At 49.7% G+C, this 22,397-nt stretch overlaps 10 protein-coding genes across 10 annotated transcripts; 6 read left to right on the top strand and 4 right to left on the bottom strand.

The window, feature by feature from the left end:
- Positions 1-709: 709 nt before the first annotated feature.
- N7517_007408 (uncharacterized protein) lies at positions 710-951 on the top strand (the record flags this gene model as incomplete). The annotated part of the gene is made up of 2 exons (XM_056725138.1): positions 710-779; positions 842-951. 2 exons carry the CDS (start codon positions 710-712, stop codon positions 949-951), a joined length of 180 nt encoding a protein of 59 aa, XP_056581388.1.
- A 176-nt stretch (positions 952-1,127) lies between these two features.
- Positions 1,128-1,982, bottom strand: N7517_007407 (uncharacterized protein; the record flags this gene model as incomplete). The annotated part of the gene is made up of 1 exon (XM_056725137.1): positions 1,128-1,982. One exon carries the CDS (start codon positions 1,980-1,982, stop codon positions 1,128-1,130), a length of 855 nt encoding a protein of 284 aa, XP_056581387.1.
- Positions 1,983-3,159: 1,177 nt separating this feature from the next.
- Positions 3,160-3,676, top strand: N7517_007406 (uncharacterized protein; the record flags this gene model as incomplete). The annotated part of the gene is made up of 2 exons (XM_056725136.1): positions 3,160-3,248; positions 3,319-3,676. The coding sequence occupies 2 exons, from the start codon at positions 3,160-3,162 to the stop codon at positions 3,674-3,676; spliced, it is 447 nt and encodes a 148-aa protein (XP_056581386.1).
- Positions 3,677-4,183: 507 nt separating this feature from the next.
- N7517_007405 (Carboxylesterase type B) lies at positions 4,184-6,300 on the top strand (the record flags this gene model as incomplete). The annotated part of the gene is made up of 6 exons (XM_056725135.1): positions 4,184-4,607; positions 4,658-4,774; positions 4,845-4,928; positions 4,987-5,031; positions 5,092-5,185; positions 5,235-6,300. The coding sequence occupies 6 exons, from the start codon at positions 4,184-4,186 to the stop codon at positions 6,298-6,300; spliced, it is 1,830 nt and encodes a 609-aa protein (XP_056581385.1).
- Positions 6,301-7,320: 1,020 nt separating this feature from the next.
- On the bottom strand, positions 7,321-8,531 carry N7517_007404 (CAAX prenyl protease RCE1; the record flags this gene model as incomplete). Its single annotated transcript, XM_056725134.1, has 4 exons — positions 7,321-7,857; positions 7,930-8,310; positions 8,390-8,430; positions 8,480-8,531. The coding sequence occupies 4 exons, from the start codon at positions 8,529-8,531 to the stop codon at positions 7,321-7,323; spliced, it is 1,011 nt and encodes a 336-aa protein (XP_056581384.1).
- Positions 8,532-9,796: 1,265 nt separating this feature from the next.
- Positions 9,797-11,974, top strand: N7517_007403 (putative serine-rich protein; the record flags this gene model as incomplete). The annotated part of the gene is made up of 1 exon (XM_056725133.1): positions 9,797-11,974. One exon carries the CDS (start codon positions 9,797-9,799, stop codon positions 11,972-11,974), a length of 2,178 nt encoding a protein of 725 aa, XP_056581383.1.
- A 908-nt stretch (positions 11,975-12,882) lies between these two features.
- On the bottom strand, positions 12,883-14,727 carry N7517_007402 (lysophospholipid acyltransferase; the record flags this gene model as incomplete). Its single annotated transcript, XM_056725132.1, has 4 exons — positions 12,883-13,367; positions 13,421-14,539; positions 14,599-14,643; positions 14,706-14,727. 4 exons carry the CDS (start codon positions 14,725-14,727, stop codon positions 12,883-12,885), a joined length of 1,671 nt encoding a protein of 556 aa, XP_056581382.1.
- A 258-nt stretch (positions 14,728-14,985) lies between these two features.
- Positions 14,986-16,878, top strand: N7517_007401 (Sec1 family protein; the record flags this gene model as incomplete). Its single annotated transcript, XM_056725131.1, has 3 exons — positions 14,986-15,096; positions 15,159-16,184; positions 16,240-16,878. The coding sequence occupies 3 exons, from the start codon at positions 14,986-14,988 to the stop codon at positions 16,876-16,878; spliced, it is 1,776 nt and encodes a 591-aa protein (XP_056581381.1).
- A 202-nt stretch (positions 16,879-17,080) lies between these two features.
- On the top strand, positions 17,081-18,214 carry N7517_007400 (SDR family oxidoreductase; the record flags this gene model as incomplete). Its single annotated transcript, XM_056725130.1, has 1 exon — positions 17,081-18,214. One exon carries the CDS (start codon positions 17,081-17,083, stop codon positions 18,212-18,214), a length of 1,134 nt encoding a protein of 377 aa, XP_056581380.1.
- A 1,120-nt stretch (positions 18,215-19,334) lies between these two features.
- Positions 19,335-22,378, bottom strand: N7517_007399 (leucine--tRNA ligase NAM2; the record flags this gene model as incomplete). The annotated part of the gene is made up of 3 exons (XM_056725129.1): positions 19,335-21,611; positions 21,662-21,802; positions 21,887-22,378. The coding sequence occupies 3 exons, from the start codon at positions 22,376-22,378 to the stop codon at positions 19,335-19,337; spliced, it is 2,910 nt and encodes a 969-aa protein (XP_056581379.1).
- Between the last annotated feature and the right edge of the window lie 19 nt (positions 22,379-22,397).

Raw genomic sequence — 22,397 nt, 5'->3', positions numbered from 1 at the left:
TGTTTTTTTTTTTTAAAAGAAAAGGTAAATTCGTAGTTTCAGGACGTTAGAGTTGAAGGTACGGACTGGAACTGAGCATCTCTAAGGCTGACTCGGATGTCCGGGTTAAGTCAGTGTATCCCTTGCTTAACGCCAACCCAGTCAACGCGGGTTGGGCCGTGGGCTATGCGGTGTTAATCACAGATTATGTCATTTATTTAATGGAAACCTGCATAGGCCAGTTGGAAATGGACTGTTGGCGCTGGAATGTATCATAATGCGGGACTCTGCTTCTAAACATTATATCCTCCGGTGAATGTTGATCTAAGCGCCCTCCTTGGGTTATATCACTTCGGATCACATTTGCAAGGGTAGAAGGGCTGAGAGTGTATGTTGTAAGGCGTAGCACCTTGCATATTCTTTTGGGGGATCTACATACTATTACTATACTGGTCACCTGTAGGTTGAGGAGGGGTGTGAATCATGTACCCCGTAGACGCCCTTTACTGGTTGATCAACATACATCTAGGTTGGACTGAAAGTATGCGGTACTATGATAAGCAAACTACTATATTTATGACATTCCTTTCCCGCTCTCGAGTAGGTATTTCTAGCAAAGCCAACTTGTCCTAGGCCAGGGTCTAGTGAAAACAATCTCCAGCTTTCAGAACCATCATCTTTTACCGTTCTATCCTCCAATTTACAACACACGAGCCCCCAACCACCCAGCATGCGTACATACCTCCTCCTCCTTACCTTCCTAGCCGCCTTAGCATTGGCTGCACCCACACCCATTGAAAGTGAGTACATCCCAAGGAGAGACACATCCTGCAATTAGACTGGGCTGACAGATGCTACTAAGACACTGCGGTTGTCAGGTCCGTGGTCACCAGAGCGGACAAGGGAGTCAAAGAGAACAAGGAAGATATCAAGGGGCATGGCAACGACGTGGTTGTCGCAGATGGGTTTTAGAAGGTCCTTCTCTGGCGAATTGAGGGGTTTTATCTTCAACCCATGTACCTAAGATCCGCAACACTTGTTCCCTTGATCGTTAAATTATCAGTGGAGCCAATTCTAGTCCTAATACTCCCTACTCTATACAGCATACAAGAGATCTCCCAATCCGTATCGTAACAACTATACTCCCTCTACACCTCCCCAGCCAGTCCCGTTGCAATCGACTCTTCGGGCAACCCCACCAAAACCTCCTCCATGGGCACGTACCCCTCATCAACTACATATCCACTCCCCTCCGGACAATGCATAAACCTCTTCAACCCAACCTCATCCCCTGGCTTCTCAGGGCGCTTATAACAAGCCGTATGAGCTTTCGCCCAACGTTCCAACTTCCCCCAATCCCTACAAACGCGATGCTGCCCGATGCCACTAACAACCTCGGCCCTCCTCTCCGTAGCCCTAGGCGTATCATCCGCATCACATAGCATCTGGCGTCTCAGCGCATCAAGACAATGCGCGATATGGTGCCAGGTCCTCGACTGTTCCTGGCCGGTCCGAAACTCGAATAGGCTGATGTAGATAATCTTCAGGCAGTGCAGGTTGTGGAAGCCGTGAAGGATGTAGATTCCTTTGCTGGTGTCCCAGGGAAATCGCTGCGCTGTGCGAAGGTTATGGGATGTAGCAAAGGAGTCGGGGAGAGCGACGACACCACTGTCAATGTTGATGGAGTGCCAGAGAGTGTCGGCTAGGGTCGTGTTATTGGAGGAGTAATCGGTTAGGAGGACGTAGGGCTCTGTGTGGGTGAGGTGAAGGTTGGCGTATTTTGATGGGAGTTGATAAGGTTTGGGGGTCGAGGCGATGATAGAGAGGGTGATTATGTTGGCAGTGAGGGATAAAAGCAGGATGGGAACTAGGATGAGGAATCGACGCCTGTAGGGTTTCTCGCTCCCAGGGCCATTTGCAGGTATGTCCAAATCCTGGTTGGTTTTGTCGATATCGTTGAGAAGACCAGTGCATTCTTCCTTGTCCTCAGATGGTGTTCCCATCGTGGGCAGACTCTTCAAAAATTAATCACTAGATCTTAAGGATTACAAAACTAGGTAGATTAGAGGGGCAACACAATCACCCACGCTAAAAGTTCGCGAGTCCTAGAAAATCAAATCAAGTGCACCCCCGGCATGCTGCAGCACGCCCCCCTGCAGTTACTCGAACGGCTTGCCCCGACATGTTCCAAATCAAACCAACTGAGCTTTTGCCCTTCCGGGCCAGCTTTACCTGTAAGCGTCTCGATCTAGTAAGCATGCCGAACTTGCAGTCATTCCTGGATGCCTCCCTAGTGTCTGTACAACATATAGCCATTCCTTAGCTGATCATTTTGAAATCATCAACTTGATCTCTTTTACTAGCGAGACTTTTTTTCGATTCGGTCATCTTTAGTGCCTGATGGGTATGCGAGCTCATTCTTCTCGCTTCACTTGACCTACATCAAAATCTACTATACTATACAGCAAGGCTTCAGAGACAAACTTCAGCGCAAGCGCATTTCGGCGAAAAGCGGCCAACAATGGCATACCACCGGGCCCTCCCACTCGTCAACGACCGCCCGGGTTTAATAGTCATGACATCTATATTCTTCCTGACAGGGATATTTGCAGTACTGCTCCGCTTCTACTCCAGACGACTCACGAAAATACCCTTGGGGCCTGATGACTGGTTTGCACTGTCTTCTCTTGTGTGTCCATCTCCTACTATACAACAACCCCAGAATTTACAGAGACGCTATACTGATGTTGAAGCGAGCAGTTCTTCGTCCTCGCCCTAAATGGAATCTTCCTCTCGGGCATAATACAAGGCGCAATAACCGGCCACTCTATAGTTCTAAACAACTGGCCCCAACCCAGCGCACTCGAAGTCCTAGTCCAAAAATACAAATATGCTTTCCAGACAACAGAAAAGATCGCCTTTGGACTAATCAAACTTTCCATCTTGTTCCTGTGGAAGCGGATGTTAAGTCCCATCCGCTCCTTCCAGCTGTTTTGCTGGGTTATGATTGGGATTGTTGCTGCTTGGAGTATATCTTTCTTCTTTGCAACCTTGTTTCAATGCGGGACGAACTGGGACTGGAATTGGGCACCGATCAAGTTCTTTTTGACCGAGTGTACTGATACGCTGAATATGCTGACGGTGTTTTGTGGGACGGATTTGCTGACGGATTTTGTGATTATGTTGATGCCTGTGCCGATCATCTGGAAGTTGCAAATGTCGATTAAAAAGAAGATCGGGGTTACAAGTGTGTTTATGGTCGGAATATTGTATGTTCTTTCTCATCTCATCCTGCGGAGAGTCGGTGTATAGCTGGATGCTAACCTTGAATTCTCATAGCACGATCGGCGCAGGAGTTGCGAGGACATACATCTATCTTGTGACGTCTTATGACAAGGAGGATAACCCTGATTTCATTGCCGATTTCACACTTTTTATCCTGTGGTCGGAGATCGAGGTGAATGTGGCTATGATTGTTTGCTGCATGCCAGTCTTTGGGCCTGTTCTTGGTCAATGTCGCGATACTCTGTACCGTCGCTTTGGTCAGCCAAAGGATGGCGAGTTTGGTCTCCTCGGGCATTCTACATCGGCATCAACGAATGACGGGAAGACACCCCTCACAAATTTCAGCGCTTCAAGCGGGTCATATGCACACCGTGATCAGGTGTCTTACGAAGGAAAATTGGATGGCCCGTGAGGCAGAGCTCGGACATAGAGTTGTGCTAGCCAGAGCCCGGGTGATGTAATATTAGGAATTAGGCCGCAAGGTATAGGGAGGTCTGTCTTCAGATTGTCATTTTATCTTATGCTACTATAGCTAAAGTCTGTGAGCCAGTTTTCTTTAGGTTCTTAATGAATGTAATGCGTGCCCTTGTTAATTCCCAGGGAGTACTGAATCATAAGTAGGTTTAACCGATACATTCATTTATGCTGGGGGGGCTTATGATTTCAATGTCACTACCCGTCATAAATAGCAAACAAAGAAAATAAAAATAAAAAAACAAAAATACCGAAGCAACTAGTAGGCAGCTATAGGCACCTAAGCATGATCGTCACACCCGATCATCCGTGGTAGGGAACACATTGGTACACACCATCACCCCCTTACTGCACCTCAACTCTCAGGTTTCCTTATCTTCTCGCTCTATCGTGAGGGATATCTATTCTAAGGAGACTGTATATCTCTGACATCTCTCCAGCAGTTATGACTAACCGCTTGTTTGCGTCTGGGGTAGCCCTGCTTCTGGCTATTATCGCAATATATTACCAGGAACTTTTTGATACCTTTTTTCTAAGTTCCAGCCTAAAGGTAGTGGACTCGGCGCGAGACATCACTTACCTTGGCAGTGTATCATCTGCTGGAATTGAGCATTTCCAAAACATTTTTTATGCTGAGGAACCCACAGGGCAGCGACGTTTCGCAGCGCCAGTCCCAGCGAGGCCAGTCAAGGGATCTATCATTGACGCAACCCGGGCTGGTGCTTGGTGTCCGCAGGCCACGGGGGATATACTTCCGTTCACGAGTAGGGTGACCAACATTAGCGAAAACTGCCTGAGCTTGAGAATTGCGAGACCCGCAAGAACGCAGAAAGATGCTAAGCTTCCAGTTGTGGTTTGGATCCATGGAGGTTAGTCTACTATTTGGGAGTAAGCTCTGAAGACGCTAATAAGCAGACAGGTGGCCATGCTTTAGGCTCAGCTTCCGATATTCTTTACGAACCTGATGGCTTGGTAAATCTGGCTGCTGCTGATGGGCAGCCGCTGGTGTATGTTGGCATAAATTATCGCCTGGGCTGTAAGTGGTTCACCAGGAGTTCTTGAAACTCTGCGCTGAGATTGAGTACTGATTGCTGATTGTTGTTCAGTATTCGGCTTCGCAACTAGCGAAGCATTGATTGAGAGAAAAGACACAAATGCAGGGCTTCGGGACCAGCGTGCCGCTTTAGAGTGTATGTATCTCGCTGCTCTTTTATCTCACCATGAGAAGCTGAAACGTCGAGAAATCAGGGGTCCGCGATAATATTGAGTCATTCGGCGGTGACCCTCACAGAGGTATACTCAACTAGCGTTTCCTGTATTCAAACCCCAATATGCTGACAGGTTATATTCCAGTGACTGTCATCGGACAAAGTGTGGGGGCCAGTGACATTGGTCTGCAGCTAACGGCATTTGGCGGTGGTCAAGATGTTCCATTTCAGCAAGGAGTGTAAGTGAATCGAGGCCTGAAACTGTGCAATGCTGATCCGCAGCCCTAGAATGATGTCTGGCGGTCCAGGGCTGAACTTCAACAGCCAGCCAGAGCTGGTTGCGAGTAACACGGCTGCTATTGCACAGCAAGTAGGATGCGGCGACAACCAAGATTTGCAGACGGTGGAGTGTCTCCGAGGTGTTCCCTTTGAACGACTGGCCAACCTATCCGTTGCTGCATCTCGCGCAGCTCGTCCCCCTTTCGGCGAAGGGTACTTTTACCCAACGATCGATGATGACTTCATTCAAGATAGACCCTCGGAGTTGACGCGCGATGGAAAGTTTACCAAAGGAATCCCCCTGATAGCTTCCTGGGTCACAAACGATGGCGCTTGGTACGCACTTCCAACCACTGCGACGGACGACGAAGTTCTAGGGAGTTTCGGATTATGGCTGCACAAACTTTCAGAATCCACGAAACAGAAGCTCCTACACCTGTATCCTCTGGAGGACTTTGAACACATGATCAAGCCAGAGCATGAAGGTCAGCTTTCACCGCAGTACTACCGCGCTGCCCAGCTGAATCGCGATATCTGGTTCACTTGCCCAGTCCTTGACTTTACGTGGCAGTATGTCAAAAATGGGGGTGTGGAAGCCTCGCAGGTACGGCTGTATGAGTTCAACCAAACCAGATACGCGCCAGTCTTTGATTTCATGGGCGTGTCAATGTGGGGTGTAGCTCATCTCAGCGATATCCCCTACCTGTTCAACAATGACCACCTAGGGGCCGGTGCAGATAACTCGGACGCTCAGCTTGCGCTGGCTCGAGATTTCAGTCGGACAATTATTCAGTTCGTGCATAACAGCCCTAAAGGGTCAGACGATCGGCTTCAGTCATGGCCGCCTGCGTTCTCGGATGAGTTGTCGAAATCTTCAATAGGCGACCTGCCCAGTCATATCTCCGTACAGCTGTTTGGTGGGCCTCATGGCTCAGTACCCACTAGATGTAGCGAAGGTATTGGAGCTGACATGGAGGTCATGACTGACGCAGAGAAAGCGCTTCATTGGGAAATGTTGTTCAGTCGTTGTGCATTCCTTAATGGCCAGCAATTTAGAGAGGAAGCAGGGGTTTGACGAACATAATCCATCTCTCGCCCTCTTGTAATGGTATTACAGTTCAGATTACCGATCTACTCGCGCCGCGCCTGCTCGTAGGTAGATATCGAACATCTTCTTGTCAGTCAATTCAACATGAAGCTATCAAAGTCACGTTCCTATCCTGATCAACTGTTCGTATGCTATTTTTACTTTCTCGAGCAATGTTGAAAATGCCAATTTGCTTCATAGTGGTAAGAGAAACTTGTGTTGAGGAAACCAGGGCTACTTGATGATTTTCTCTCTATACACAACGGATTGTGCACGAGGGTTTCTAGTCCACCACCCACCCAACCCTTCACACTTTATCCAGTTTAGGGTTTTTATTGCCTTTTCATTTTTCTCGCTACATCTGTAAATGAGAATGGGAGATAATAATTTCAAGGACATTTGAGAGATATACCAAGTGGCCGCGACTATTCTTATATATATAGTCAAGGGGGGATTCTTGAAAGTGCAGTTTTTGACCACCCCCCTTAACATAACAGCAACCGACTAAGAAAACAGCTTAGCTTCGTTTTAAATGAAAATGCAGTTTCGATTCTCAATATCAACATATCTCCCAAATATTCAATATGATGGTTACAAGATGCAAGGTGCAAGATTTGGGCATCAAGTACCTTTTATATGGTGGTCCCATACAGAAATGGCGTCAGGATCTCAACAGCCAAAATTGAAGCTACAGGTCTTGGAGGTAAGTACCAGACCATACCCCTAGCAAGTTGACAGTGAAATAATTGTACTGGCTGATGATATGTATCGGCTCGAAGTGCTAGGTTATGCTATACAGACCCAGCATGTGTCGCGGTATGCACATGCACATGCACATGCACATGCATCTTTTTCTTGCCAGGGAACACCCCCCAATTCTATATATATGGGTCTCCAGGGCCGGTTCACGACGGGGGCAACAGAACACCACATATAAAAGCCTCACGAAAGAAGATGCCGGAAAGAAACCAAACCAACCGAAGACGGAACTCACGGGCTACACCCAATCTAATTCGAATTCCCCGAAAACGAAACTAGAGCATGATAAGACTCAGTCAAAGGCCACAAACCCCGAGCAAAACCAAGTGCCCCGGCTACAAGAAGCACATAATAAGCAATCGTCCACCCAACACCCAAACCACCATTACCCCGAGCCCCGATACCATCATCAGAATCCTCCTTTCCCCTTGTCATTGGGGGCCCGATAGGTTCACCGGTCTCAACACGCCCCCAGAACCGCGGCAATCCAGACCAGTTACAGAAACTATGGATGAGAACAACGGCTAGCAACGAGCCGGTCCGCAAATAGACGAAAGTCGCATACCAGCCAAAGATAGTCGTGTATCCGAACTGGAAGAGCGACCGCAGCAGCGCAGCCAGAGCCGGTGTATCCGGATGTGTCAGACGGAACTCATAGAAGTGGTGCACATGCGCGATACCGAAATACAGCGGTGCGAGGAACACGATTCGGCCCGGCGAGGTGTGTGCTAGCAAATGCAGCGGGACCATCGCGGATCGGAACATGACTTCTTCTGTTAAGGGACCCTGGGAGTATATTAGATTGGGTTTGAAAGAAAAAAAAGAAAAAAAAAAAAGGATGCAGGTGCATGTGCATACCGCGACATAATTCCTCCAGCCAATCCAGCCACCGAGACTCTCGGAGAGCTTACTAGGACGGAACCAGAACTTCCACTCGCCCTCGACAATGCCACGCTCAAAGAGTGGGCCCAGGAACAGAATGGCGGTTAGGAGAAGACTCCGAAGGGTCTCCAGCACACCGACGGGCCACCAGCCAAGGAGTCTGGTACCGGCGCCGAGGGAGGAATTCCCTTCCTCAACGATGAGCCAGAGAACAAAGACTGAGCTCACGATACAGGAGCCCGTGACTGCACGGATGCGGGCGCGAATCACGGACGGGGCATCGCGACTGAGAGTTGGGGATGGGCGCGTGGTTGGGGAGAGATAGAATGGCACCACGTAGAGTAGTGTGAGGATGACCTGAATGGGGAGTTAGATATGAGGATGTAGAGTGAAGTGTGTTTTTTGTTTTTTTTTCTGTTCTAGGAGTTCTACATACAGACAGAAAAGCGACCGTCTGTTCTGACAGGGCAGGTTCATCTGAATTCGTGTTAGTTGAGACTATTTTTAGGGGTTACCCCTGACTTACCCTGCTTGGAGTACAGACTCTTGAGTCGAGCCATTATCCCTACCGGCGCCATCTGTAGAGGTGGAGGTTATTTATGTGGTCTCTTATGGTTTTATGAGAGAGAAAGGAAAGGTCTTCTTTGTTCCTGCCATACGGATCAAATGGTGGTCATTGGTTGGAAGTGATATAATACAGTATGGTATTGTTATTTGATACAATCGAATCAATGCCAATTCTTACGATTGTTCTTTTTGATATTCTAAAGACGTAGACATATATCCTTCTATATCAAGTACATGTATATATATATCTATATATCTCTATATACTGAATGTAAACAAGGTTGGTTTCACCCTGAACTCCTTAAAATGTCAAAACCTGATTCGAACTAGTGGACCGTGCTAAATCGGGAAAACAGGAAACATTTGAAATCAGCACCCCTTGAAGCCATTGAGTTTTCAAATGTGAGTCAAATGCGAGGGATCGTGGGTAGTTATTCTCCGATCACGAGGAGACATTATTTATTGGCATATGAATATTGTTCCTCTCTACTCGGTTGTGCCCCTGTCAGACGCTATAAACTAGTGGCAGTTCATCAGGATCAGGGACAACGCACACAGGATCCACCTAAAACACGCGATTAAATGAGTAAACATGTTTGAAGGAGTCAATTGTGGTTCTCAATTGACGGATACTCCGCATTAATATGGATTTTCTATATTAAACATGATAGCCCAGGTACCAAGTCCGATATAAGATATAAACAACTCATGAACACATCTCCGAAAGAAAAGAAAAAAAAAAGAAAAGGAATTGACTTGTACTTTTGCTCTCATCTTGACCAATCACTCAAAGCCACCAAGTTATCAACGTTTTTCAGCCTACCAGCCCATGCAGCTTGCATCGAACCCCCTGCGGTCTGGCTCAATCGAATCTCACTTGCTTAGACGCTCACCGCTGGCCAACAAAAATCTTTCCCCCCTTCATCCAAGTGTCTCAAGTTCTGCTTCTCGTGCTTCTTACTCCTGTGCTTTTTGTGTCCCTTTTTTGTTTTGAAACGTTCTAATGATTGTTTTCCTGTCGCTCTTTAATCGCTTTTGTTTGAAACAAACTAATTGACGAACTTCTGCACGTCTACCCACGCTCTTTTGATGAACATCAGCCTATAGAAACTACCCAGATCCAAGGGTACCACATTCCTTACCTCGAATACTCGGAAAACAACAACATTGAACAATCCACTCTTTTTTTTGATATCTTTACACGTTCTGGTTTGACACCTGACAACCCTTCGCCTTTGCTTTATTCCGTTTCAACCAATGCTATAAGGTCCAAATAATGTCTTTTACCGCTCGGTCGACCTCGCCCCGCGCGCGAAGGGCATTGCACGAGCGTACCCCCTCTCACTCAAACGAAAGATCACCAACCCAGTCATTACGCATGGTGCCGAACGAAGAACTTGATATGTACACTGCGACCCCATTCCCGACCAAACCCGAGCAGATCCTGCTACCTCTCCCCGGCAAAGGACAACAACAATACATATCAGACACCGGTTTCAGCTATTCAGACCACCCAGGATCGTCAGCTTATTCCCCACCGGCCTTCACCCAACCGGGACCCAACAGCCCGAGAGATCACTCAATTGGCGAGAGCTGGGATGTATCCTCCACCGTGGATACCGGCAACTCGCCTCCGCAGTTGTGGGATGATGACCCATCCTCCAGCAAGTCATCGCTGCCAGACACGGGGAAAGCACCAGACTATGGGTCCGAGAGCTCAGAGTACTCGGATGACGAGATGATGGTCTTGCCGACTACTACGCCAACTATCAAAGCCGTCATCTCTGAGCCATCCATGTCGCCAAAGTCCTCTGCGGAGTCCGTCGCTGGCTACTCCAGCCCTGTCCTCGAACAACTCGGCGCCCCGTCAAGTCCCAACTTTGTGATGCTGGATAACTCGAGCATGAACTTCCACGGTTCGGCTACAGCTTCAGAGTCAGATCCGCGAACAAACTCCCTCTCCTCGTATAACTCACGAGGCACCGTCGTCAGACGCGTCGGCTCTGCACCCTGGTTCCAAAATGCTTTCCAACCAGCTTCATCCGAGCACTCAAGCTATGGATCCCCGTCGTTCCACTCCAGCCCGCCCGCACAGTCCATTGCCTCATTCCACTCCAGCCCACCCGCGCAATCAATAGCTTCATTCCGCTCGTCATCCAGGGCACCATCAGGCAGCCGTTCCCAATCAGCAACATCTTCTTCGCGCAGCCTCCGCTCCGCTTCTGACTTGCAGGCAGCCATCGACAATGGCGTGCCTATTCAATACCCGCGTATTCGCGTGCCATCGTCTTCAAGCTCCCGCGCCGGCACATCAGTTACATCAGAACGCGACTTCACCCCTGGCCCTCCATCCGGACGATGCAATCCCCACTTGGCATCAGGACGCTGGAACCCGCATCTATCAACAGTCTCATCCATCTGGTCCGCCGATGAATTAACCAACCTCGCTGGACAAACAGACACAGACTCAGACCGCGACATGGCAGAGCCAACCCTACCCCCACCAGCAGCCCTGAGCCCAGAACCCACCAGATCCTCCGTCTGGCTCGTCGACTCCAACGACAGCGACGATGAGCGCCTCGATAGTCTAACCAAACTCCCCACCCGCCCAATCTTCTCCCAAAGTCTCTCCTCCGGCTCAAAACGAAGCAACAGCACCCGCAGCCTCCAACGCCCAGGCACGGGGACAAGCACAATCCTCAACATTCTCCCAACCTGGGCAAAAGTCTACTACCTACGCGAACCAATGGGCCTAAACTCAACACTATCCATGATGGACACTACCCGTGCACCGTCCACCCGTCCACCATCTACCCGCCCACCATCCACGCGCCCAGGAACTGGAACCTCAAATTCAAGCGTCTACAACCTCGTCCCAGGCCCTCTCAACGTCCCCCGCCCCCGCTCCCCAGAACGCAGACCTCCCTCCCCACAACGCAAACCCATCCCTCAACGCCGTCTAGAAAGCGACCCGCGCGATCCACGCGCCCACTGGGTCCCTTCCCCACAGCCCGAAGACGGCGAGTTCACCGGCAGCCACCTCAACCGCCTCCGACACAGCTGGTCACCACACCTCCTCCCAGACCGACGTGTGCTGCAGCACTCAACAAGCCGGTGGCGGGCGCCATCCCTCGACTCCCGCAATGAGCCCGTCTTCGGCCGTCGAAATATCCAGGTCTATTCATTCTGCGTTGGGTTCATTTTCCCTGTTGCATGGTGTGTTGCGGCGTTCCTGCCACTGCCGCCGAAACCCAAGATGTCGCAGATGGTCGAGTATGAGTCTGGTTCGGATGTTGGTGCGGCACTTGAGGCTCAATGTGTTAATTTGCAGCAAAGGAGGAGAGATAATGCGCGTTGGTGGAGGAATCTTAATCGATGGATGATCTCCCTTGGGGTTGTTATTATTGTTGTTATTATTGTGTTGGCTGTTATTGGGACTACCACGGGTTTTTAGGGTTATTTACTGCATTTCGGACTGCGTTTCATTGCGATCTTTACTTTCTTACGCTCTTACGACTTGAAACTTCTTTCATCGCTTGCTTCAGACTAACCTGATCCTTTGCTTTTCTTTTCTTTTTTTCTTGAGGGTTGAGTGCCCTCAACCAGTCGACTGGTTTCTTTTCTCCTTGCACTAATACTGCAGACATCTCCTTACTGTGATCTGGATCTTTTTCTCTCTTTTCTCTTGACTATTGACTATTCAGCCTCCCCTTTTACATTTGTTCTTTTTTCCTTCTCTGCATTCGCCTTTGGCTGCACATTTCTACTCAACGACTCACGACTTCAACGCACATAAATATCCTCTTCTGTTTTACATCTTTCTGTGCATTTCAACTTTTGCCTTCAGACTCGTCTATGGCTTCATATGTTTGCTGGAATTCCTATGCATGGCGACTGCCTTTGTTTGCATTTCTGCTATACATCCGTGTAATGGATATATTGTTTCTTATTGTTATTTTGATTTTTACTGCTTGAATTTGAAGTTGATTTGGGTTTTACCACATACGCATACTCGTTCTCTGCTACTTTAATCTTTTCAGCGTTCTATATTGTATCACAATTTACTTGGCTTGGTATACTCAAATTGTTCACTCTACTTTGAAGTACTTGTAATCGCAATAAAGCTTGCTATTCCGGGACCCAAACCATCCCTTCCAAATTGGAATCTATAGATACATCCACAGACCTAGACGAGACCAATCTCGACTAAGCCACCATTAAAAAGCATAAAACCCCAATCATTCCTAATTATTTTATATAGCGAAGCGGAGAACACCCAAAAGCCGATCCAAATCGGCTCTTCGATCCCCTACTATTCAATGAATCCACCACTCACAGTTAATTCTTAACCAAAACTACCACCTACAACTTCCGCCCAACCTTCTGCTCAACAGCAGCCTTCAACTCCTCACCCGTAGGCATCTTAACCGTACTTCCCCGTCTACCCCGGAACTCAATCTCAGCCTTGATCTCAGCAACAGCCTCGTCAAAGTCACGCTCAGGATCATTCGGCAAGCCGAGGACGGGCCCGCGCACAGAGTCGGCGCTAGTGGTACGGCCGACTTGGGGACGGCTGCGATGCTTCAGCTGGGAGACGAGGTAGGTTCTGAGTGGGGAGAAAGAGGCGAAGGCGACTAGTGAGACAGCACAGTTGATTATGCCGTAGAAGTAGACGCGGGACCAGACGGCGAAGGACTTGTCGAAGGTGAGGATGATGAAAGGGATGACGGCGAAGGAGAGGGTTAGCTGTGTTGCTAGCCAGCTGAGGATATCATAGTAGCGCTTGTTCGGTGTTGGCTTGGTGCCGTCCGGTGTAAGGAAGAAGGGGCGCACGTAGCGGCGGAAGTCTATTGTATGGTTAGTTTTAGGAAAAACGAGGATGGATCTTGGTCGTGCTTACTCTTTGCCACGGTCTGGATGAATGAGCCCAGAACAAAGGTCATGTAGTATCCTGGGTGGAAACCGTGCCAGAGCGCACTAGTGGCGAAGGTAGCCATGCTGGCGCGGAAGCCGGGTTTCTTGCCCTTGGGCGTGACGCGGAGGTAAACATAGTTGCGCAGCCAGTGGTTAGTGTTCTTGTTCCAGTTGCCCAGGTAAGCGTGCGAGTTCTGCGCCGTCTCCATGGCCCATGGATCAACGTTCTCCAGTCGGTTCCAGAAGACCTTGCCTGTTTTCGGGTCGAAGCTGTTGTATCCCATGCCGGATAGAATACAGGCACCCTCAGTCAGAGCCCAGACGCCGTAGTACTTGGTGCGAGCGGTGAAACCAAGCATGTGCACATTGAAAACGCGACGTAGGAAGGAATATTGCAAGAACTCGTCCGAAAGCACAAAGTCGACGGTAAAGTATGAGCTTAATTGGATGAAGGCGAAGATCCAGATCAACCCGGCGGCAGCCTTCCTTGCGGCAGGTCTTCCGCTGCGAGGGATCTTGCGCTTCTTTCGGGTGGGTGGCACCTTGGATGGGTCAGTGCCGGGCGGGACTTCGAAGAGCGTAGTGTCGATCCAACGGCGGTAGTCCACATATTCAAAGGAAGGACCGGCAAAGAGAGAAGGGAAGAACATGACATAGCCCAGGTAGTCGACAATACCCGGGAACTTCGTAATAGCAGAGTACTTCTGCGAGTCCGAGAGTTGGTCCTTGGGCAGACGGCCGTCATGAACATTCCAGCAGAACGAGGTAAGTTTCATGACAAGGACCATCTGCGCCCCAGTAATGTCAACGGCCCCGCTCTCGTTCGCCCTCTGACGTTCGATGTGGTTAATCGACATGTGGCCCATGAGGAAAAGGAACCCAATCCATGGCATCAGTGATCCATCCACATAGTAGGCGATTGCATAGGTGGCCGCGGCACTGTATAGTAGGGTGCGGAGACCATCCCATAGGTCGAAGAGTCCGACAATATAGAACAACGACACGGCGATAATGAAGGCATTCTTTTTCCAGGGTTGGCCGTCGGGAATACGTTTGAGGAGGGCGGCCAGTGGGTAGGAGATGAGGAACGAGCCGATCAACTTGACTGGAGCTGGGGGTCAGAAACTAGAAATACCGGGAGCTTATGGAAATGGAAGATCGTACGCTCATCAGTCGATGCGCCAGTGAGTCGAGCTGGCACCTCAAATACTGCGGGGAGAGAAATGTCAGTTGGACCGAGGAGCTTAAGCTTGTATGGGGAGTTGGCATACTCTGATCTACATAGGGCAACATTGTTGACCTTGTAGAAAGGGAATAAAACAGACAAAACAGAAAGGAAGAAAAAAGATCAGAGTGAAAAGAAAAAGCAAGGAAAGGAAAAGAAAAAAAGAGAGAGACAAGAAAAACAGCTTGTCATGTGGAAAGTGGAATTTCCACCCCCAACAACTTCCCGCCCTCTCCACATTCAACCCCTCGATCTTCAACAGCTTCAACAGCTTCAATCAGGAGCTATTATAACTTCGACCCAATTCAGTTCGTTCCTGGATCACCATGGACGTCGTTGCGGCTGCCTCGGGGTACATCTCCAAGATGGTCACCGTGGGTGAGTCGGCAGGAGCTTCGTCATCAAAGATGAAGATCTTGCTTCTTGACAGTGAGACAGTGGGTGATTTTACCTTGCTAGCAATATATTGAGCTCGATCGCTAACTTCTTATGGTTATAGGTCCCTATTGTTTCCACAGCCATTACCCAGTCTGCCCTCCTTAATCACGAGGTCTACCTTATCGACCGCTTGGACAATACCGCGCGCGAGAAGATGCGACATCTGCGATGCCTCTGCTTCGTGCGACCATCACCCACTTCTATTCAATTTTTGATTGACGAGCTCCGAGAACCTAAATACGGCGAATATTACATCTACCTTAGTAACATTATCCGCAAATCCGCCCTCGAACGGCTTGCGGAAGCGGACAGCCACGAGGTCGTCCAGTCGGTCCAGGAACAGTTTGCCGACTTCCTTGTGATCAACCCGGACCTTTGCTCTTTGGGTATGGGTTTCCCATTGCAGCGGATATGGAGTCAATCGCCGGACTTATGGAATCCGGATTCACTACAAAGAGCCACCGAGGGGGTTCTGGCCCTGCTCCTCGCCTTGAAGAAGAACCCACTTATCCGCTATGAGAAGAACAGCGTATTGGCCCGGAAATTGGCGACGGAGGTTCGATACCACATCACGCAGGAGGAGCAGCTATTTAATTTCCGCCGGACGGATACACCCCCTATCCTGCTCGTTCTTGACCGCCGCGATGATCCTATTACTCCGTTGTTGACTCAATGGACGTACCAGGCGATGGTGCATGAGATGCTTGGCATCAACAATGGCCGCGTGGATCTGCAGGATGTACCAGACATCCGACCAGAACTGAAAGAGATTGTCTTGGCTCAGGACCAGGACCCATTCTTCAAGAAGAATATGTATCAGAACTTCGGTGATCTGGGCCAGAACATTAAAGAATATGTGGAGCAGTACCAGACCAAAACTCAAAGCACTGCGAATATCGAGTCTATTGCGGACATGAAACGTTTTGTGGAGGATTATCCCGAATTCCGCAAGCTGGCAGGTAATGTGAGCAAGCACGTTACCCTGGTGGGTGAGCTCAGTCGACGCGTCGGTGAGGATACCCTCCTCGACGTGAGCGAGTTGGAGCAGAGCTTGGCATGCAATGATAACCACTCCAATGATCTTAGGGTATGTTCAAACGTCAGACAGACTATGCTTTGCTCACGGACTCACTTTTCTCCAGTCACTACAACGAATCATCGCGCTGCCAAATGTGCCATCAGACAATAAGCTGCGCCTAGTCGCTCTCTACGCCCTTCGTTACGAGAAGCAACCCAACAACGCGCTACCAATTCTCCTTGATCTCCTCGTCACAGCCGGCGAAGTCCCATCTAACCGCGTAAATATTATCCCCAAGCTCCTTGCCTATCACCACTCCCTCCAAGCCCCTCCAGTCGCAGGCGGGTTCTCCGACCTTTTTGAATCCACCTCCTTCTTCTCCGGCGCAAGAGACCGCTTCAAAGGTCTTAAAGGCGTCGAGAATGTCTACACGCAACACTCCCCCCGACTGGAAGTGACTCTTCAGAATCTCATCAAAGGCCGTCTGAAGGAACTGCAATACCCCTTCCTCGAGGGCAGTGGACACACCCGGGACAAGCCGCAAGACATCATCATCTTTATGGTTGGTGGTACCACGTATGAGGAGGCCAAGATGGTAGCGCAAGTCAATGCCAGCTCCCCCGGTGTGCGAGTCGTTTTAGGCGGTACTTCCATTCATAACAGTACAACCTTCTTGGAAGAGGTTGACGATGCAGTGGGCAGCTGGCCGGAACCAGGACCTACGACGGCTGCGGGACGGCTGCGACGGGAGGTGGGACGATAATTGTGTTTGTGTAAATGGGTAATGGAATAGCATTATATCAAGTAGAGGCCTGAACGAATAAGATTTAATTTCATAAAACAAAAAAGAGAAATGAGAACAGTTAATGGCAACTTATTTCGCACCTGTCGCTAATGTAAGTCGTAAGGAGAGACCCCAAATGCGGAGAGATTCATCTTCCTCTTCTCCATCTGAGAGCCACATCATGGAACAGACATCCCCAAAAGGAGGGCCCTCCTCTCCAGCATCACGCGAACCAAGACTCCATCTCCCTTCAACGACCGATCCACCCGGCCCCCAGAATCCTGCCAAACCCCTCGTATGGCTGGTATACAACCCCTCCCCCAAGCAACAAAAGCCACAACACACTAACACACCTTCCCAGATCTTCGGCGCAACAGGCCACATGGGCCGCTCCCTAGTAAAAACCGCCCTCGCCAACAATGACCTCGTAGCAGCAGTGGGACGCACATACGAGAACAGCCTCGCATCAATGAAAGAGCTCGAATCACCAAACTGCATCGGACTCCTATGCGACGTACGAGCGCGCGAGACCGTCAAGCGCGTAATTGACCAGACAATCACACGCTTCGGCCGAATCGACATAATCGCAAACTGCTCCGGCTACGGCGTGATCGGGGCCTGCGAAGACCAAGATGAATTCGACATCCGTAACCAATTCGAAACAAACTTCACAGGCACCCTGAACATGATCCAGCTATCGCTACCGCATTTCCGCCAGCGTCGATCGGGGAGATACCTCATTTTCAGCTCGACGTCTGGCGCGCTCGGTGTGCCGGGTCTCGGACCCTACTGCGCCTCCAAATATGCCGTCGAGGGCTTGATGGAGAGTATGCTGTATGAGGTCGATAGTTTTAATATTAAGGGTACACTCGTCGAGCCGGGTCATATGCGTCGTGATGATAATGGGGATGTTGTTTCTCCGGGGGCGTTCGCGACTAACCCCTCCGAACATCATCTGTCGTCGCCGTTACCGCTCTACGGCCATTTTTTGGTGAAGCCGCCCAGTGAGCCGTATAATACGACTACGTCGCCGGCGGCACATGCGCGACGTATGCTCATGTGGTTGGGTGATAAGCAGCCTGCTAGTGCGGTTAAGGCGGCACATTTGGTCTGGCAGCTTGGTCATTGCTCTTACCCGCCTCTGAGGCTGATTCTGGGGACGTATGCCGTGGAGAGTATACGGGATCGGTTGAAGTGTATTATTGAGGAGATTGAGGATTGGAAACATCTCAGTTTCCCGATGGGTGAGATGCAGCCGGTTGGTGCTGGGCGTGATAAGTCTGTTCAAGCTGAAGGGAGTGAATTGGGTGGATGACTTTGGACTTTGTCAATGTCTTATAAGATACCCAAATCCGATCAAAGGGCCTCTGAGGAAAGCCGACCTGCATATTCCCAGTGTGGGGGGTTTCCCATGTGGGCATGTATGGCCCTCTACACAGCTTCTGGGGTTGAAAGCTTCTGTTGCGGAACAAGACTCGCGCACTTTGCGATATACCCACAGTGTTTGGGGTCATGCTCTTACATACTATACTGCTTCAATACTGTACACCATACAAATACTTGCTTTCTTGGTAAATCGCAACTTCTACATCATTTATCGGGGATTGAGCAGATAGATCGACAGCAGTGTTTAGATCATAAATACTAGTTTCCAAAAGTAGTCTAACATGATCAGGGAATTCTTCCTTTTGGCCCTTCCTTTTGGCCCTTAGGCAGAACGGCCTTAATTGGTTCCTTCAACTCAGTATTAAAGGCAGTCATAGTGTCCACATGGTGAAGGTGCCAGCCTTTCGAGAATAGCAGTAAAGATTTTGAAAGACCTAAGCTTCGCAACATAGATTTCATGAAACTTAATGCTTTAACCTGACGGATCCACGGGCAAGCCTCGCTTCGTGCTGTCATGCTTAATCTTGAAGACCCAGCGTAGTGTATAACGGGCTTGTAATTTTATTTACTGTAGCCTGGGTGGAAACATCATTCCAATTGAAGTGAAGTGCGCATTAGGAATGACCTCAGTATATGGACTTGAAGGTAACCTTGTAGCATTTGTGAGATGGGTACATTGTTGATGTTAGAGTGACTCTTACCATGGAAGGTGTGTTACTTTGCCAATTTTGTGGTTCCCACTAATTTCTTGACCTCAAGGAAGTTTCTAGGAAGTGTATAGAATAGTTCGATGAGATGCTTGAAGTAATTCGTTATAATAAATATGAATATTAAGACATGCCCTTCTCACAGGATATTATACCTCTGTAGCATTTTATCTTGGTATTCGACATTCATTGATAGCATATATGACTTTTATTTCCTTACCTAAATAACCAGGATGAAACCAAGTGAGAAGAGAAAGCTCTATGAAATACCTACCAAAAATAATATACAAGTCTATCCAAGATAGTAATACAAGTCCCACATCTAATATAGAAAACAGGAAATCAGAAAACAACATTGACAAGTTTACCCCCCTTGACAACAATAATCCGTCGTCTCTTCTCCCAGTCATTCTTCTCCTGAAGCCACAACTTCCCCTCGGCAGTCTCCAAGACGCGACCAATAATCCAATCCTGTTCTTCCTGCGAAGGAGTATTCTTGCCCTCTGATGACTGAGATTCCATGCGCGGAATAGTTACAGCACAGCGGAGTTTTCCGTTAATCTGAACGGCAACCGTTTGGCCGCCTCGAGAGGAAAGGGTTTCGGCTTGTTCGGGTGTGAGGAGGGTGCTGGGCCAGGGCGATGAAAGGACTGACGGCACTGGTGTTGTAGAGGTGGTGTTTGTGGTTGCGTGTAGGACTTCCCATGATTCAGAGGCCAAGGCTGGGGCGATAGGGGCTAGCAGACGGAGGAGAGATGAGACGGATAGATATAGGATGAGAGGGGAGGAGGCGGGGTTCGAGGCCAGGGCGTTGGTCAGTTTGGTAAGGTCTGAGATAACTGTGTTCAGGCCGTAGGGGTTGCTTTCGATGCAGGTCGTGACGGATGCGATGGTGTTGTGGGTGGCCAGAACTGCATCTGCGTCGGAGTCGCTCAGGTCCTGCAGTGATGATGGGAGGGGAGCGACGTGGGTGGTAGAGGATTTCAGATCTGCTTCTGAGACGGAGAACGATGCCGCCGTTAGGGTCTGCTCGGTGTCTTGGACGAGTTTCCAGAGTCGGCCGAACCAGCGCTCGACGCCGACGACCTTGGTTTCGTCCCATTCTAGAACTTCGCTGACTGGTGCGGAGAACAGAATGTGTGCGCGTGTAGCGTCGGCGCCGTACTTTGATGTGGTGGTTGTAGGGTCTACGCCGTTGTACTTGCTCTTGGACATCTTTTCGAAAGAAACATTAGGGGCAACCGTTGTTCCCTTTATCAAAGGCTTGTCTGGATTGGTCAGGTCAACTTCCGACGGGAGAAGGAAGCGGCCTGTCGAGGGCTCAGTGAGGGTCTTTCCATGGACCATGCCCTGGCTGAGAAGCATTTTAAATGGTTCTGCGGGTGCAGCAGAGTTCTTGGCTGGGGACAGCTCAGACTGAGAGAGGAATTTGTAGATGAATCGAGCGTAGAGAAGATGCAGAATGGCATGTTCGACACCACCGATGTACACATCTACCGGCTGCATTACTGAAGAAGAGAACGGGGCTTCCTTGTTAGCAGAGTCCAAGAACCGCAAGAAGTACCAGGACGAGTCCACGAAGGTGTCCATGGTGTCTGTGTCGCGTCGAGCGGGACCATTGCAACTGGGGCATTTTGTGTGGAGCCATTCCTCTGAGGACTCTAGAGGATTTCCCTTCTTTCCCTTGAGCCACTCTCCCTCGATCTTCGGCAGCTTCACTGGAAGATCCTTGTCGGGCACCGGAACAGGACCACAGTCCCCGCAGTGAATGATGGGGATGGGCGCACCCCAGTATCGCTGGCGACTGATCAACCAATCCCGCAGGCGCCAGCTCTCGACAAACGCAGCCTGGCCGACCTGCTCCAGGTCATTGACAATTAGTTTTGATGCCTCCTTGGAGTGTAACCCTTGGTACTTTCCACAGCGCGAAGTCAAGAAGCCCTCTGGTGTGAAAGCCTTTGTGTTTGACGCTGAAACGACACTGCTGCTTGCATCATTGCCACTTGGCTCGGCCTCGATAACGACTGGGATCGAGTCGGTATCCACATTCTCCTTGAAGAACGCCATGTCCCTGGTGTCATGGCCAGGAACACCCATGACTGCTCCCTCGCCATAGTCACTAAGGACATAAGGGGCCACAAAGACCGGAAGCTTCCTCAACAAGTGGGGGGTTTCTGTATCAATCTTGCACAATGGATGAGACACCTCAATGTCAGACAGCCGGTATCCTGCTTTGGAGTCCGGTGCAAGCGAGGACGATTCACTCAGGAATTTGCGAAGTGCCTCGTCTTTCTCGGCAGCCTTCAACACAATAGGGTGATTCAAAGAAAGTGCCAAATATTCCACACCATACAAAGTGTCTGGGCGGGTAGTGAATACATTCACATCGACTTGGTCACCCGCGCGTCCGATGGTCACAGGGAATGTGACCTTGGCACCATAAGACTTTCCAAGCCAATTGCGTTGCATTGTGAGGACACGCTCCGGCCATCCCCCAGCAAGAGAATCGAGGTCTTTCAGAAGTGCTTCCTTGAAATCAGTGATCTTAAAGAACCACTGTTTCAAGTTCAACTTTTCAACCTTAGCCCCAGACCTCCACGAGAATCCATTGGCATCAACCTGCATCAAGATTAGATCAAATCCAAATTTACCCTCTGATCCCAACTCACCTGCTCATTTGCCAAAACGGTCTTATCAACAGGGTCATAATTAACCAACGCCTCCGCCTGGTACGCCAAGTCCTTCTTATACAACATCAAAAAGATGCGCTGAGTGTGCTCATAAAAGTCCGGGGCACATGTAGCCAGTTCCTAGCCATAGATATCAATTAGCCATCCATCCCAAAACCAACCCGCGATCAACCCGCCGAATCCAAACAATTCACACCAACATACCCGATCCCAATCAAACTCCGCCGAAATACACCTCAACTGCTCCTTCATCTTCGAAATATTCGCCTGCGTCCACACCGCAGGATCAATCCCCCTCTCAATCGCCGCGTTCTCCGCCGGCAGTCCAAAAGCATCCCACCCCATAGGATGGAGTACGTCATGCCCGCGCATTTTATAGAATCTCGAGATCACATCTGAGATCGTGTACACGCGCAAATGGCCCATGTGCAGCGTGCCGGACGGGTATGGGAACATGGACAGAATGTAGGATTTGGGTTTCTGTGTTTCGTCGGGTGTTGAGCGCGGCGTGGCGCGGTCGGTTTCCCATTTTGCGTGCCATTTTTTGTCGAGGGCCGGGAGGTCCAGTCGGCGGGTTGAGGTGCTGGATAGTCGGGTTAGGGTGTAGACTGGTGAAAGGGCTCGTAGGGTTGGACGCGTGTGAATGCGACCAGGCGCAACGGCGCTGGTTAATCGGAGTCGTGAGAGGGATTGCATGGTGGCTGGTTGATCATTT

This window comes from Penicillium concentricum (assembly GCF_028827145.1).
Source record: "Penicillium concentricum strain IBT 3081 chromosome Unknown utg000002l_segment0_segment0, whole genome shotgun sequence".
NCBI classification, from domain to species: domain Eukaryota; kingdom Fungi; phylum Ascomycota; class Eurotiomycetes; order Eurotiales; family Aspergillaceae; genus Penicillium; species Penicillium concentricum.
The sequence above is the reverse complement of the archived record's forward strand: the minus strand, read 5'-3'. Positions and strand labels throughout refer to the sequence as shown.